Here is a 17205-nt window from a genome sequence, read left to right as displayed (position 1 = left end):
TTTTTCCCATCTCAGAGCAACACAAAAAAGTGATGGTACTAAAATACTAATTGAAATCTAAACTTCAATTCAGTAACAACACAATATCCATTAAGAGAGGTATTTATGTTTATACTTTTAGGCTAAAATAGATTACTCTCATTGTGTCTTTAACTTCCACATACCTTTCTGCTCTTCAGTTTTGGGTGGATTACTTTCCCTTAGGTCCTCTTCCATTCTTTCTTGTGCTAATTTTTTTGCTTCTTTTTTTTGGATCTTTCTCTTCAATTTTTTGTCTTCTTTCAGTCTTAGCTTCTCTAGGCTGATAAGCATTTACAATTAGTGATAATCCACCTCTGTCATAAACTCAACTACCTTCTTTTGCCTATTACAGAAACCATTCTCTAAGTAGTAAACTAGAAAGTTTCCCTTTTAATTTAGAACTTGGCCTGCATCTTCTCTTTAATATCAAAACTGTTGATGCATGTTCAGTTAAAATTAGGATACTTATTTCATGAAAGCAAGAACTCAATGACTAACTTATAAATCAAGGGTGGCACACACATATTGTACAAATATTATTTCCATGTATATAAGTTACTGCTTAGGGTAAATAAAAATAGTAAAAATTACCCTGCAACATAATACATATGTACACTCATTTCAAAGAAAGATCCCATCGTAAAATATTATTTTCACATCTCAATAATGGCCCACAACACTGGAATTTGGTTGATATGGTTTACAGTAAATTCTCTTCAACAAATAATTCTGGCTCATCTTTTCTTGTTTTTTTCTTGGTCACAAATGATGAAAAAAATCACTTCTTGGAATAGAGGACAAGAAGCAGAACCAAAAAGAAGAGGGGCAGCCTGGGTGGCTCAGCAGTTTAGCACCTGCCTGCAGCCCAGGGCATGATCCTGGGGACCTGGGATCAAGTCCCACATCGGGTTCCCTGCGTGGAGCCTGCTTCTCCCTCCGCCTGTGTCTCTGCCTTGCTCTCTCTGTGTCTCTCATGAATAAATAAAGAATTTAAAAAAATTTTTTAAAGAAGAAGAAGAAGAAAAAAAGGATTGGGATTATTTGACCTAAACAATAATATATAAAAGTGAATAATTTTGACAGTATATTGAGTTTTTCAGGGTGAGAAATAGTCATTGGTTCAAAAAAATCTGAAGAGAGAGAAAAAAGAAAAATGCTTTTTGAATTAAAGTTTAAACAGCTGAGAGCTAAATATATAAATTTTATCTAAATGCCAAAGCTGGGCAGCCCGGGTGGCTCAGCGGTTTAGTGCTGCCTTCAGCCCAGGTTGTGATCCTGGAGACCTGGGATCGAGTCCCGTGTCGGGCTCCCTGCATGGAGCCTGCTTCTCCCTCTGCCTGTGTCTCTGCCTCTCTCTCTCTCTCTGTGTCTCTCATGAATAAATAAATAAAATCTTTAAAAAAATAAAAAATAAATGCCAAACTATCGGGCAGTCCAGTGGCGCAGTGGTTTAGCACCGCCTGCAGCCTGGGGTGTGATCCTGGAAACCCGGGATCGAGTCCCACGTCGGGTTCCCTGCATGGAGCCTGCCTGTGACTGTCTCGCTCGTTCTCTCTATGAATAAATAAAATCTTTTAAAAATAAATAAATAAATAAATAAATAAATAAATAAATGCCAAAGCTATTAATCAAACATGTCATTTCATAGCATCAAGTGTCATAATTTTACTAAAAATTCAACCACCAAATAATGCTTCTTATTCAAGCTTTTAGTAGTATTTAACATTCTAGGTTAGTTCTCTTTAAGTTTTAAATACCCGTAAAAGTCACTTAAACATCACTTATTTGGGTATGTGAATACAGCCAATTTTAAAAAAGTGTAATTCAGAAATCTGCATTTAATTGAATTATATTCCAGGAATAGACATCATTTAACTACTGATTGATTGTTAAAAATCTTACCTAGAACATTTCTGTTTCAGAATAGGTCTTGGAGGAACCTTTTCTTTTATGACCTTGTGTTCAAACTTTAAATAAAACAAAGACATCCAAAATTTGTCTCATACTCCCATGACATAAAGCACAAAACCACAAGTAACAAGCAGTCAGAAGCACATAGAGTCAAGGTTCAATTTGATAGAGAACAGGGATGATGTTCTGACCCAGACAAAAGCTCAGAAAATTTTAGCAAAGCAATTTACTAAAAAGAGGAACAAGAATAGACACACTTTAGGAAGCTCAAAACAAAAAAACAAACAAAACAAAACAAAAAAAACCCCTAAGAGTAAGCAGATCGAATAAACTACAAATACCATTAGAACAACCCACTCCTCACATCCCATATAGTAAAGTGAAAAGTAATCCTTCAAAACTGTCTTCCCCTTCCCTAGGAATTTCACCCTCATTAATACCCAAAAGTTTACTGGGGATTAAAAAAACAAGATTATAAAAAAGAGTACAAACAGTAAAACTAAAATGTAAAAAGTCTCCCCTTTTATGAAATAAAAGAATGTGAGAATCCTTCATTGCCAAGATACATTCTGACATTCTATATTTTCTGAAGTAACTTTTTTTTCAGGAAAACACAAGATCCAAATTATAAAACCTCTACCCATTTAAATCATACTTAAAAGTTACAAACATTTTGGTTAACAATTTGGTAATATTTTCCCTCTATTCAATACTTACTTCACATTTAACTTGACCACCACTGCTGAAAATGATAATCTTAGAAATGATTCCTTCACAGTCAGGGGTAAGACAAATTCCTTGTAGAAAATCCTATTTGATTAAAAAAACAAGTGCTATATCTCAGAATAGATCTATATATGTATACTGTTTAACCATCAGGAGCAGTTAAAATACATCTAAAACCTTCTTTATGGAGGCACTAAAAGTTCCTGCTCCTTGTCTTCTGACTTTCGGAGCCTCCCTTGTAGAATATACTTCCAGCTGTAAGGCTGACCAAGTGACTTGCTTAGGTCAATGCAGAGTGAGCTGACATAATGTAAACTGTGTCCATGCAAAAGCTTTAAGAAAACTGAATGGACTGGCCATTGCTCTTTACCCTCTGCCACAAGAACATGTTCCAGTCACTCTTGAGCCTCAATTCAGAAACAAAGAATACAGCTACACAGACTAGAGCTGCTATGGCCCAACCCTGGCCCACAGCTGCAGACCTCTAGGACAATTGATGTAAGCAAGAAATGAACTTTTCTTATTATAAATCACGAGATACTTCAGTTGTGTATTAGTTCAGTATATCCTAGTACAAACTAACTAATTTAGAGAGTATTTCAACCCACAAGAATGGTTAAAACCACTATGGGAGCATGTGTAAAGTAACTAGAGAAACTGAGTTAATGTAAGACAAAGACATAGCAAAAGTGACTGACTCAATGGCAACAATTACTTGGTCATATCATTGTATCTTTAGTTAACTATGTGAAAATGCATAAAATATGAGAATTTATTTCTACCAACCTTAAATAATTCCTCTGGCTAACAAACATCTAACACTAGCACATTACTCTTTTTTCCACACAAGAATAGGGGCTTATATGAGGCTAAGCAGTGTACAAAAAAATGTTTTTAAGTTCATAGCTTATAGCAATCAGAAACAAATGAATGCAAGTAAGATTATCAAGTTGAGCCTTCTTTCAAAGTAGATCTAGCTAGTGGTAATTAACGTTATTACCTTACTAATTAAGAAAAACCACAATGAGAATTGGCAGTACTAAATTTAACTTACTTTTTAGTATAAATTATTTCATCAAATTTGGTAGAAAATAAAAAATTTGAGACCCCAATTCTACATCAGAACGTTAACATCAGACATTTAAACTTTTATTTTGGGGGCACCTGGGTGGCTCAGTGGTTGAGTGTCTGCCTTTGGCTCAGATCATGATCCAGGATCCTGGTATAGAGTCTCACATCAGGGTACCTGAAGGGAGTCTGCTTCTCCTTCTGCCTGTGTCTCTGCTTCAAACTCTGTCTCTCTCATGAATAAATAAATAAAATCTTTACAAAAAATTAAACTTTTATTTTTGATCGTAAGATTCCCAATGTAAAAACTGGTTAAACAATTTATTAAAGGCCTCTATGGTTACTGCCCTTATGCCAATATAAAATAAAAACAAGAACTGATTTTCTACTTTATCATTAAAGTTTTAATTTAAAACATTTTAGTTATGCTTAGAATGCACAGAAACGAATTTATATTTACTTAAAACTTTTAAAATTAAAGATCCTCAAGGAAAAAAAAATCAGCATACAATAAGAATACTACAAAATTCAGACTATTTTGTGAACTTACCTTGTCAATTTTATCATTAAAAGTTGTTGTTTTCAACTTTTTCCAACAGTTCATGTGAAATTCTATTTTACAGTACTGGCAGCAGCTGATTCGTATAAAACCCTAGGGGGTTTAAAACAATGTTTAATAAACATTTAAAGGTGTCAACACATACATAATGTCTTTCACAATCACAACACACATATTAAGATGAAAGAGAACTGTCTGCATTCACCTGGCAAATGTAACTAGATGATATCACATTCTCTCTCCTAAGTAAGTACAATCCTTCTATAACCCTAAATGCTAGAGACAGAGAACTTGACTGACATGCTTATTTCCATAGTATACAGCTGCATTATCCTTTACAATATTAAATATTTTATACACATTATTCATCTGATCTACTAACCAGGGAGAGTAGGCAGTTACTGTCTTCTTGAATAAAGTAAGGCCCAGTAACTCAATTAAGTGGCAGACCTGGTGTTAGACTTAGGTTCCCAGAAGCTAATTCAGTAGTCAAAACAGCCTTTATATTCCTGGTCTCAAATTTTACAAAAAATTAGAATTGCAACCAATCAGAGATAGCAATCTCATTTTCTTTCCTGTACCTCTAAGAAACAGGGAAGTTATATAAACAGTGGCTAGAAAGGGGAAATAGAATTAGCTAGCCTGACATCTTAGGTCACTGTCCCTGCCCTCAGTGTTTAGTGACTCTGGGTCCCCACGTGAGATGATGCACCCCTACAGAAGTCCAGGGGATATGACAGACAAGAGGACATCAAACTCCTGACAGCAGAAAACTTGGGTACCTCCAATTAGAGAATTTGTTCTGAATCCACTTTAAGGCACAATTCTGCAAGTTACTGTCCTACTGTACATTCATTATGTACCTTAAAGTCTGGATCAGTTATATATATCTGGATTTTGGAATATCCACGGCACTTCTGATAGCAACAAATGGCATCTGGCACTGGAGGGAACCTGCATTCTTCAATAAACTTCTCTAACAGCATCTAAACAAAAATAAAAACATTACAACATTAATTTGTCAATAAAAATGCTTATGATTTCAATAACTTCTTGCCATCAAAATATTTTCAGCATAGGAATGATTAAATGTTTTTTTAGTGAAGAATAAACTACATATAACTTCTTTTTAGAAGGAGGCTGATACACGGGGCACCTGGGTGGTTCAGCTGGTTAAGTGCATGACTCTTGATTTTGGCTCAGGTCATGATCTCAGGGTCATGAGATTAAGCCCTACATTGGGCTCTGCACTGGGCACAAAGCCTGCTTGAGATTCTTTCTCTCTCTCAAAAAAAGGTTGATACAGAGACCTATCCAGAGATAAAGTCAGAAAAAAAAGACTGAACAAAAAAGTTTCAGAATTTCAGAGTCAGAATCAAAATCTTATCCCATGTTATTATCATCAAGCCTCATTTCATAAGGTGTCAATCTTAGAAGTGTCCTTTAGGCACTCAGAGAGTTAAATGAGGTAGCATAACCGTTAGGAATTTACTCTTCTCCTTCCCTATGTCACTTCACCTGGGATCCTACCACCTTCACTCATCTTGTACATTCCCTGGAGAATTATCTCACTACTACTGAAGCCCCCAAGACACTCGTGCCATGCTTCTAGTGCTGGCTTTTGTTATCAAGAGCTCCTCTGTCTCCAAAAGAGAACCTGCAGTGATTTTTTCGAAAATAGTTTTGTTGAGATATAATTCACATACCACTCAATCCACACATTTAAAATGTATATAGTTTAGTGGTTTTCAGTCTATTCACAATATTATACAACCAGTGCCTCAGTCCAAATTTAGAACAGTTTTATCACCCAACAAAAACTCATTTCCTCCCAATCCCCAAGCCCCTGAAAACCACTAATCTATTTTTCTCTAAATATAAACTTGCCTTTTCTGGAAATTTTAGATAAATACAATCATACAACATGTGGCCTTTTGTATCTGGCTTCTTTTAGCATGTTTTCAAGGTTCATCCATGCTGTAGTACTTGTCAGCACTTCATTACTCTTTATGGGCAAATAATATTCAATTGTATGGATAGGCCACTGTATGGTCTTATGAATAGTTTTAATTAACCATTCATCAGTTACTTGGACATGTGAGCTGTTCCCACTTTTTACCTGTTATGGATGATGTTGCTATAAACATTCACGTGCACTGTTTTGTGAGAACATTTTCCTTTCTCTGTGTGAATGAAACTGCTGGGTCATATGGTAACTACATCTTTAACCTATTGAGGGGCTGCCAGACCATTTTACATGTCCAACACCAACATATGGGGTTCTGATTTCTCCACATCTTATCAACACTTCTGATTATCTTCCTTCTTGAGTATAGCCAACCTAGTGTGTGAAGTAGTATCTCATTATGGTTTTAACTTGCATTTCTCTGATAGCTAATGTTGTTGAACATCTTTCATATGCTTATTGGCTATTTGTAGAAATTCTTGGCAGGTATGTCTATTCAGGTCCTTTGGCTACTTTTTCATTTATTTATTTATTTTTCTAATTCCAGTATAATGGCTACTTTTAATTAAATTGTCTTTTTATTACTGAGTTTTAAGAGTTGATGCCAGTGCTTTTAAAAGCTTTAGCTAAAAGCAAGTTCTGTATACATGCCAGGGTTCTCCAAAAGTAAAGGCCTATTCTAGTCAATCCACACATAATTTAGTTTTTCTAGAATTAGGAAAGCACCCTATGTCTCTGGATATGAGACCAAATTTATATGTTCCAGTCTTCAAGTGCCATCTTAATAATTATAGTCATTATGATGAAACAATAATGCTACACCTTTCTCTAAGTATAACCAGTAAGTCATACTGCTTAATAAGGCATGCTGTGAAGTCAGAATGCCTAGATTCAATTTTTACCTCCACTACTTCTAGCCGTTTAACCTTGAGCTCATCACTTAACCTCTCTAACTTAATCTTCCTCTTCAGTAAAATGAGAATAATCATGGTAATCATCCTGTAGTGTGCTGTAAAGATTAAAAGTATGATAAATGGAAACTGTGTGACTGACACACAGGAAATATTTAACAAATGTTAATGATTCTCACTTGTCTTTAAAGAGGAAACACGTGGGGATGCTGAGGCCGGAGTGCCCCTACCTCTTTATCTTCTGATACCTGAGTCATCAGTGCAGATGGGCTTTTATATTTAATAAGAAGCTCTTTGCAGAAATAAATCGTTACCTTTATTTTCCCCGGCTGAGTCTCTTCAATAATCACATTACTTGTGGGCCAAGTTAACACTCCAGGAAGACGACAAATCAAGGTTCTTGCTTTCTCAAAATGATTAAGAGCTTCTAGAAATCTAAAGTCATAATTATGAAGAAAGAAGGCATTAAAGCTATGATAAGAATTTTAATTCCCCACAATAAAGTTACAGAAATTTCAAGTTTACTAGTAAGAGTACATGTGATAAATCACTGTACAGAAATATTCTATGGAACCTGCAGTTTCTTTAAAAAAACAAAGGCAGGTTGAATCACTATACTGCCACCTGAAACTAATATAACAGTGTACATTAACTAACTGTAATTAAAATAAAAAAGAAAAAAAGAAGGCATTAATCACTGTTTGCTATAAAAATAATATAAATTAAACACAAATCTGCCTGGCCACCGACTTTATTATGGTAGGTGCATACTGGTCCTTTAAAGTTGTAATTTATTGCTTAAAGTTTCCAACAATTACAACAGAAAATTGAAAAATTTCGTTGTTCCATTTTTATGTTTCATTTACTAAGCTAATTAGAGTCCTATAGAGAAATAACAACCCTTCACACTAATTAATCAACTAATTAATCATAAATTCCTTTTTAAAAAAACTTTATTAGGACATCTGATCTGTAATAAAGATCATTCTGAAAAAAAAAAAAAGATCTTTTTGAAAAAATTCTAAAGAGATCATGTATACTAGACATAATTCTTCAACCATAAAGAAGTAAAGTATTTTAACAGAACAAATGGATATGTAAACTGTTTTAACTACATGAAATGTTTTGGTTCTGATTTATGTTTTAAAAAATGTCAACAGATTCCTAAAATCCAACAAAAGAATATTAATACACTGGATTATAAAGTTAAATAAGTCTTTGTTATTCTCTTCAGGCTAGAGAAGAAACGTTTCCTGCTTTCTCCAATCTTGAAATAATTTCCCAGTTTAAGAACTTTTTTTGCCAATGGATAAGAAAAACTCACCTGCTGAAAAGCTAGACCACCAACCACCATTAAGAGAACAGCAGGCCTTTACCAGAAACTGCGCATTGCAACAGCCAAAACCACCATTATCAGACACTGAACCCTACACCATATTATTTTGAAATTAAAATGTAAACTTTGGGATCCCTGGGTGGCGCAGCAGTTTAGCGCCTGCCTTTGGCCCAGGGCGCGATCCTAGAGACCCGGGATCGAATCCCACGTCAGGCTCCCGGTGCATGGAGCCTGCTTCTCCCTCTGCCTGTGTCTCTGCCTCTCTCTCTCTCTATCATGTAAAAAAAAAAGTAAACTTTTCAAAATGGCACTTTTTCATCTACCATAATTCCTATGATGTTCCATATTTATGATACATCCCTAGATCTTAAGAATAATTATATGTGACCACTACATTAAAAATGTGTATCTTGGGGGATCCCTAGGTGGCGCAGTGGTTTAGCGCTTGCCTTTGGCCCAGGGTGCGATCCTGGAGTCCCGGGATTGAGTCCTGGGTTGAGCTCCCAGCATGGAGCCTGCTTCTCCCTCCTCCTGTGCCTTGCCCACCCCCTTCTCTATCATAAATAAATAAATAAATCTTTAAAAAAATGTATATCTTAAACAAGTTATGTTAAGCTTGAAATTAAATTCATTTGTTATTACTATACAGATGATTGCTAAATCCTCATTACCGCTCCCTCTATCTAATTCTAAATATAATTCAGCCTGGTCACACAGTAACTTCAGGAAGTAAAAGAACTTTCTTTAATCACTAAAAAATCTATAAAGAAGTTCTAGGCACATTCCAAAACTGGGTTCCCAAGGAGTCCCAAAGGTCTGATAACATTTTCCTTAGGAACACCTAGCTGGCTCAGTCAAAAAACCATGCAACTCTTGATCTCAGGGTCATAAGTTTGAGACCCATGTTGGGTATAGAGATTATTTAAAAATAAAAATTAAAAAAAAACTTAAAAAATTTTTTCTCTAAAAGGACAGACGAAAATTCAAGAATTAAAAGCTATAAAATGATACTCAATTAGTCAACAATTATTTCTTTATAAAGTAATCTACCACATCTACCACCATATTGGGTGTAAGTACAGGAAGAGGGAGATTTTTGGTTTTCTTTTTGTCACTACTGTTTTACAGTTAATGATACTGTTTTATCATGCCAAAAATACGGACTGCTTCACAAATTTGTGCGTAATCCTTGCACAAGGGGCATGCTAATCCTGTATCATTCTAATTTTAGTCTATGTGCTGCCCAAGCAAGCACAGAACAGGGGAGTTTTTTTTTTAAAGTTCAATGTATAACCCTATCCCCAAAGGGTCATACAGAAAAAACTGGGAAGATAAGATATGAAACATTTGCAGAACAACCACATTCTAAACTTCGAGTAAGAATACCAACTATAGAAGAAGTTCAAAGAAGAGATTTTTATTTCTAATTCATGGTGTCTCTGAACAGATATGTATCCCATATTAAAACCATCTTCATATAAGTTTTGGAGGGAAATGAGTATTTTGGTAACCAAAAACATTATACAATCAGACTTGTAAAGCAGTAATTTATATCCATTCAGTCACCATTTATAAATGACATATACTAAGACTATACTTTCAGGGATCATTTCTATAGTTTGTTATAAATGACATATACTAACAGAAAAAATACAAAATCCTTTGTGTCAAATCACCTTATTTTAACTTTCTTATAAGATTCCAAATAAGGAAGTACTAGGAGCTGAACTGATTGGCCATATTTTAATAATTAATATTGATTTAGAAATGCTGGCCTCCAAGCAAACATGGAAATAATAGCATCCCACAGAGAAGATAACAATGTAATTCCAGAAAAGGGATCTCCACAACATTAGACTTCAATGAATTTCCCACCCTGAGTGTAAAAGAGTACAGATTCTACTAACCTGTTCTTTTTCAAATATACTTTTCCAATTCCACAGTAGGCCAAACAATCAAGTCCCTCATTGGGGTAGTGTTCAATCATCCTCTTAAACTGGTTTTCAGCTTCAGATAATTCCTTCAGTAGCAATAAAAATAATGATCACTTAAACTACAAAAGAAACACTAGAGCAGATTTTATCTGAAGGTTGTTTTTTTTGTGTAATATTACAAACAACTGTATATCCAAATATTTCTATGGCAAAATTAAACCTTCTGCATTTTATATTCTTAGCAAATATACAAATTTTGACGACAGGATATACAGAGACACAACCAAAGTGATCTGGCTTGAGAATGAAAACTTGGCATGGAACACATAAGACAACAAACCACACGAACATTTACTAATATACAGAGAGGGCCTGGTACGTGCTCATTAACACTAAAAGGTGTGAATTCATAGAAGACTGACTAGACGTAAACACATCATGACATGTATCCTTACTACTGCTTTAACGAAAGCTTTTCATAGCTTAGAGTACATTCTTTTGAATATTCTTGACAGTGGAAACTTCTGCACACTTTGAATGAATGGTTTTGGAAAAAAATCCAAAGACACTTAGCTCAAGGCAATCCTGGAAACCCCACTGTGGGTGAAAAAAGATGTATCACTACAAAATGGGAGTTTCTAAGAAGCTTTGAGGCCAGTTCCAAAGGGAGCGTTCAAAAAATGTTTTAAGCAAGAGCTGTAGTGGAGCAAATACATTGCTTACTTCTGGGGCTACTCTGAATGATGACATTCTTTTAAATGTCCAAGTTCTATCATACCTGTTTTTTCTTTTTTTAATCAGTCTCAGTAATTCAAAGTAAATTAAAAATTTAGTGAACTATTTCTTCTATTTTTTTTTTAAGATTTTATTTATTTATCAATGAAAGACATACAGAGAGAGAGGCAGAGACAAGGCAGAGGGAGAAGCAGGCTTCACGCAGGAAGCCCGATGTGGGACTCGATCCCAGGACTCCAGGATTGCACCCTGGGCCAAAGGCAGGAGCTCAACTGCTGAGTCACCCAGGCATCTCTATTTCTTCTATTTTGATAAAGCAAAGTATGATAAGATATTTATTATCACTCCGCCAAGAATAGAAGAATTGAGATCATGAAGTTCTGTTTCCAACAAATGCAAGACATTCATTCTGTCACAGCAAGAACGAGGAAAGAAGCATATAACAAAGAAAATGAACCTCAGACACTGTGGACCACACTGAGAGTAGAACCTAACAGATGACTGGATCCTTATTAGGTAACAGTTATGGTTACATCTTCATTTCCTCAAGGACACTTGAGCCCTAGTTGGCAGAAAGGATATATCATACCTGAGGTAATTCTAGAGCAATTTTAACTTTTATTAAAAACTAAAAGAAAACCATAGAAAGCAAAGTACAGCTGACTCTTGAACAATGCAGGGGTCATGCAACTAAAAATACAGGTATAACTTTTGATTTTCCAAAAACTTTACTACTAATAACCTACTTGACTGGAAGCCTTATCAATAACAGAGTGGATTAACACATATTTTATATGTGTATTATATACTGTATCCTTATAGTAAAGCAAGAGAAAAGAAAATCACAAAGAGAAAATACATTCACAGTACTGTACTATGTTTTTTTTAAAAAAAATCCATGTATAAGTAGTAAGTGGACCCATGCAATCAAACTCGTATTGTTCAAGGGTCAACTGTATAATACTGTGCAGTGCAGAAAAGCTCACTTTCCAGGAGAGCCCAAAGAATCATGAGTAATGGAAACCATGTGTGCTCACACCTATACACAGATTGTGGTTGTGGGAAGCCTGCACTCCAGAAGATAATAAAATACCAAAATACTTATCACCCAGAACTAACAGATCTTAACACAAAGTTGAAGTCTCCTTTCTTATCTCCCCAGGCCCATTCCTTCCATCACTAAACACAACCATTATCTTAAACTTGATGTTGGGCTAGCCTATGTTTTTTGTCACCTTTACAAGAGGCAGAGATAAGGGATGCCTGGGTGACTCAGTGGTTGAGCATCTGCCTCCGGCTCAGGTCGTGATCAAATGTCGCATTGGGCTCCCACAGGGACCCTGTTTCTCCCTCTGCCTATGTCTCTACCTCTCTCTGTGTGTCTCATGAATAAATAAATAAATCTTAAAAAAAAAGAGGCAGAGATAGTTATAAACAATATATGCTATTGTTCCATACGTTTTCCAAATTGTACATAGTGTTATCACAACGTCTATTATGTTCTGCAACTTGTCTTTTTCACTCAACCTATTTTCTTAAATCTATGATGCTACAATAGGCCTTTTACTTTTTATACAAGTAAAAAGATTCCTACTGCTCATCTGACACACCTTTTTTCCAATAGGATCACAAACTACATTTTCTTTTCAATAAAAACACCACAAATTAAACAGGTACTTCAGAAGAAATTATCAAGAAAATACAAAAAAGAATTAAGCCAAAGTGGCAAAATTTTTTTATGTATCTTCTAAAATTAATGGCACATTTTAACGATTTATTATCTTTCTTACAAATCTTACCTCAGGCTGTCCTATTCCAAGGAGAGAAATAGCAAGTCCGTAGACTACTAAGACATAGTTAATCATGGCCAGGTTCAATTGCTGTCAATAAAAATGGTCCAGTTAAAAATGTGAACATAATTTTGCCCAATTTACATCATATCAACTTGTTAGCCACAACAGGAGAAAAAAAAATGTAATGAAATCTCTCTAATCACTATGACTGAAACAAAGGCCAAACAGAATTAGAAAATATATTTTGCAAAGCTACAGTTATAATGAAATCATGTATTTAAAACACAGAAACATTGTCTCAGTTCCTTGAAGGTGTGGTTCACAGCAGATCAGAGTAACTGAGTCATATTCTTTTCATTTTAAGTAGGTACTAGTGATGGATTAAGACATTTGCTCTCTTACAATCTAGCATAAATTATATATCTATCTAATTCTTTCTGGATGAAAAGATGGAACTAACGCAAGTCCAAAACCTTGATTCAGTACTTTTGTAGGAGAAGCTAGGTATTCTAATGAACACCAAGTAGAGAAGGAGAGTCTAAACCTGGGTAATATACTAAGTGAAACCATAAAGGCTGAATCCGACAGAGAGAGCATTACAGCTTCTCACAACCTGGAGCAGATACAGCCAATCTGAGGTAGGACTAAGGTATGTTCATACAATGAAGTTAAAGCCTTGGTTCTCTTCTACATTCACCTGAAATGTATATGCACTGATAAACAAGCTGCAAGGCAATTTTACCTTTATTTTTTGAGGATCTAAACCATTGAGCAATTCTGTGAAGGCCTGTGCAGCACTGCGGCAACGCTGCTCCAACAAAGCCGTGTAACCATCCTGGATTAAGCTTCTCAGCATTTTCATTATATTAGCAAAATCCTGCAAAAAAAAAAAAAAAAATTGTATTAAGTAATCCAGAGCTGTATGTGTTTAGCCTAAAACTTAAGATGCCAAAGTTCATCATAGGGCAGTTATATTTTATAACTGATTATAAAATATGTCAATAAATATCCAAAGCTGCTTTTTTGCATTATACTCCTTTCTCTACATGGCACCTTTTTTTTTTTTTTAAACTTTATTTATTTATCCATGAGAGAGAGCGAGAGAGGGAGGCAGAGACACAGGCAGAGGGAGAAGCAGGCTCCATGCAGGGAGCCTGACGTGGGACTCGATCCCGGTCTCCAGGATCACACCCTGGGCCGAATGCGGTGCCAAACCGCTGAGCCACCCGGGCTGCCCATACATGGCATCTTTATAGTGAAAATCGAAAGGTACTGCTTCACCATCTTATTTCCAACACTCCTGCTGCTACTCATAACAAGAAAGGGTAGTTCATTTTACACTACATGGTTCTAAGCCTTGCTCACTTTTCATTGAACAGACAGCATTTAGAAGTTTTAACAGCACAGAAAACACCGGCCACCACTGAAATAACTATCTGGCTGACTAGATTTAGACAAGTAAGAAAAAGCAATCAATTTACTGATCACTATCAGATTTTAACATCTGCCCTTGTGCTCTGGAACAAACCTTAATTCTCAGCAAGAAATGCGTATTTTAATCTTTGGCTCTACTTCTGCACAACATGTACTTGAACACAATAAAAGTATCAGGAGAGATACTATCAGGTTAAACACAAAGGGAAAAGCATAAAAAATAAAAAACAAAATCAGGGACACTTGGGTGGCTCAGTGGTTGAGTGTCTGCTTTTGGCTCAGGTCACAATCCTGGGGTCCTAGGATCAAGTCCCGCATCAGGCTCCCCCAGAGGGAGCCTGCTTCTCTTTCTGCCTAGGTCTCTGCCTCTTTCTCTGTGTGTCTCTTGTGAATAAACAAATACAATCTTAAAAAAATCTCCAACTGTCAGAAATTCTAAAGATGCTTTTATGCAATGGATTAGAAATATGTTTTCAGGGCAGCCGGGGTGGCTCAGCAGTTTACTGCCACCTTCAGCCCAGGGCCTGATCCTGGACACCCGGGATCGAGTCCCACGTCAGGCTCCCTGCATGGACCCTGCTTCTCCCTCTGCCTGTGTCTCTGCCTCTCTCTCTCTCTCTCTGTGTGACTATCATAAATAAATTTAAAAAAAAAATTAAAAAAAAGAAATATGTTTTCATAAACTGCTTGAAACATGCTTCATTCCTACAGTCCTCTGTAAGATTGTCATATGTACCTAAATAGATGAATTTTAAAATGACCTCCATATTAAAATAAGTATTGTAGTCTAGGTTAATATACATTTTTTTTGGAGTTAAATTTAAATCCAATATTCTACTTTAGAAGAAAGAAAATTGTATTTACATAAAGGATGAGTTTTTCAAAGCAGACTATGAATCATGTTTACCCAAAAAAGACAATCTTTCACTTAGTACTACATAGTCTACAAATGTTCAATGACTAGAACAGAGATCAGTGTTGGTTCTGTAGATTCTGGATTTCATCAAGGTTTCTATTTCTTCTTGAATCAGTTTTTAGAAGTTGGGTTTTTCTAGGAATTCATCCATTTCATCTTTTCACATTTTGAAATTTCTTGGTATATCATTCATAATAGTATTTTGATGTATTTGTAATATTCAAGAATCTTCAGAAATGCATCCTTGTTCACTCTTGAAATTGTTTTATGTCTTCTTTCTTAATCAGTTACAACACCAGCATATAAATTTTATTTATAATGGCAAAGAATCAACTGTTAGCTCTGTGGATTCTTTCTTTTAGGTTTGTTTCTAGTTCATCATTTTCCAGTTTGATCTTTATTATTTCCTTCCTTCTACTTTCTTTGGGTTTATTTGCTATTTTTCTTTTTTTCTAGTTCCTAGGATAAATACTTCATTAATTTAAAAGGTTTTGTTCTTTTACCTCACATATTTAGCTTGATAAACTTCCTTCAAAGTAATCTTTTAGCTGTATCCATTGCATTTTTTAGAAGACTTTTTCTCTTAGTTTTAGGTTTACAACAAAATTGAAAAGGAGGTACAGAAATATCCATATACCCATTGCCTCCTTCCATGCAAACCCCACTATATCACTCCTCAGAACAGTATATGTAACTTTTTATTGAAGTACATTAACATACTATGTTATACTAATTCTAGGTATACAACTTAGTGATTAGACACTGCTGAACACTATACATTGCTCACCACAGTAAGTGTAGTTACCATCTGTCACCATCCAGAGTTATTGCAGTGTTAATGACTGTACTCTCTATGCTGTACTTTTCACCCCATGGTTATTTATTTCATAACTGGAAGTCTTCTCAATCCCTGTCACATATTTCACCGATTCTCTCATCCTCTGCCATCTGGCAAACACCAGTGTGTTCTCTATATTTGAGACTTTGTGTGTTCATTTTTGTTTTGTTTTTCAAATTTCACGTATTAGTAAAATCAGATGGTATTTGTCTTTCTCTAAGTTATTTCACCTAGTGAAATACTCCCTAGGTCCATCCATGTTGTCAAGAATGGCAATATTTTATTCGTTTTATGGCTAAGTAATACTCCAATGTGTATGTGTGTGTGTACACATTTTCTTTAACCCAGAATAGTATATTTCTTACCAAAGATCAACTACATGCACACATCCCAATCACTCAAAGTCTATAGTTTACCACAGGATACATTCTTGGTGTTGTACTTCTACGGCTTTGGATAAATGTTCAAGGACATATACCTGCCATTATAATATTATACATAGAATTTTCGCTGCCCTAAAAATCCTCTGTGCTTTGCCTAGTAATCTTTTTCCCCTTAGTGTATACTTTTTAATGACTTCCTAAATACTACAGAATTTTATATACAAAGTTATTTGATTACTCTTAAATCTTTCAAATCAAAGAATAAAGTTTGCTCTTTAACAGTTTTAAGGTAGGTATAATAAAACTGCGAGTGCTCAAACTTTTTAAAATAATTTAAATCTTCTTAAAATGCTTTTCTATTTTCGTTAGTATTTATTTTTAATAAACCTATACACCCAACATGGGGCGTGAACTCACAATTTGGAGATCAAGAGTCACAGGCTCTACCAAGTGAGTCAGCCAGGCACGCCTTAAAGTATATATCTTAAAAGTTAAAACTCTGGAAAGCAAAGAATCTCAAATTTTTAAATCTCCGGGAAGCAAACAATTCTGCAGTGTCAACCATTAGTTAAATTTCTGGTTAAACTGATTATCAAGTTAAAATTTATTCTCATGAATAAATAAAATCTTAAAAAAAATTTAAATTAGTGATAGTTTGGTTTCTTAGCAGTCAT

General features: G+C 35.1%; 1 protein-coding gene and 1 non-coding gene across 13 annotated transcripts in view; both read right to left on the bottom strand.

The window, feature by feature from the left end:
* Positions 1–17205, bottom strand: part of TTC3 (tetratricopeptide repeat domain 3) — a 116750-nt gene that overhangs the window by 49699 nt on the left and 49846 nt on the right. For all 12 annotated transcript variants that reach the window (XM_072806933.1, XM_072806941.1, XM_072806939.1 and 9 more), the window contains 9 exons: positions 13703–13837; positions 12967–13047; positions 10406–10518; positions 7477–7597; positions 5149–5271; positions 4277–4378; positions 2650–2742; positions 1924–1988; positions 165–301 (listed from right to left, as the gene is read on the bottom strand). In XM_072806933.1, the coding sequence (XP_072663034.1) occupies positions 165–301; positions 1924–1988; positions 2650–2742; positions 4277–4378; positions 5149–5271; positions 7477–7597; positions 10406–10518; positions 12967–13047; positions 13703–13837 (970 nt within the window). The remainder of the gene's footprint in view (positions 1–164; positions 302–1923; positions 1989–2649; positions 2743–4276; positions 4379–5148; positions 5272–7476; positions 7598–10405; positions 10519–12966; positions 13048–13702; positions 13838–17205) is intronic.
* Positions 9651–9753, bottom strand: LOC140621872 (U6 spliceosomal RNA). Its single transcript, XR_012021591.1, has one exon. It is a non-coding gene; the product is annotated as a U6 spliceosomal RNA (small nuclear RNA).

Source organism: Canis lupus, chromosome 30 (assembly GCF_048164855.1).
Source record: "Canis lupus baileyi chromosome 30, mCanLup2.hap1, whole genome shotgun sequence".
NCBI classification, from domain to species: domain Eukaryota; kingdom Metazoa; phylum Chordata; class Mammalia; order Carnivora; family Canidae; genus Canis; species Canis lupus.
The sequence above is the reverse complement of the archived record's forward strand: the minus strand, read 5'-3'. Positions and strand labels throughout refer to the sequence as shown.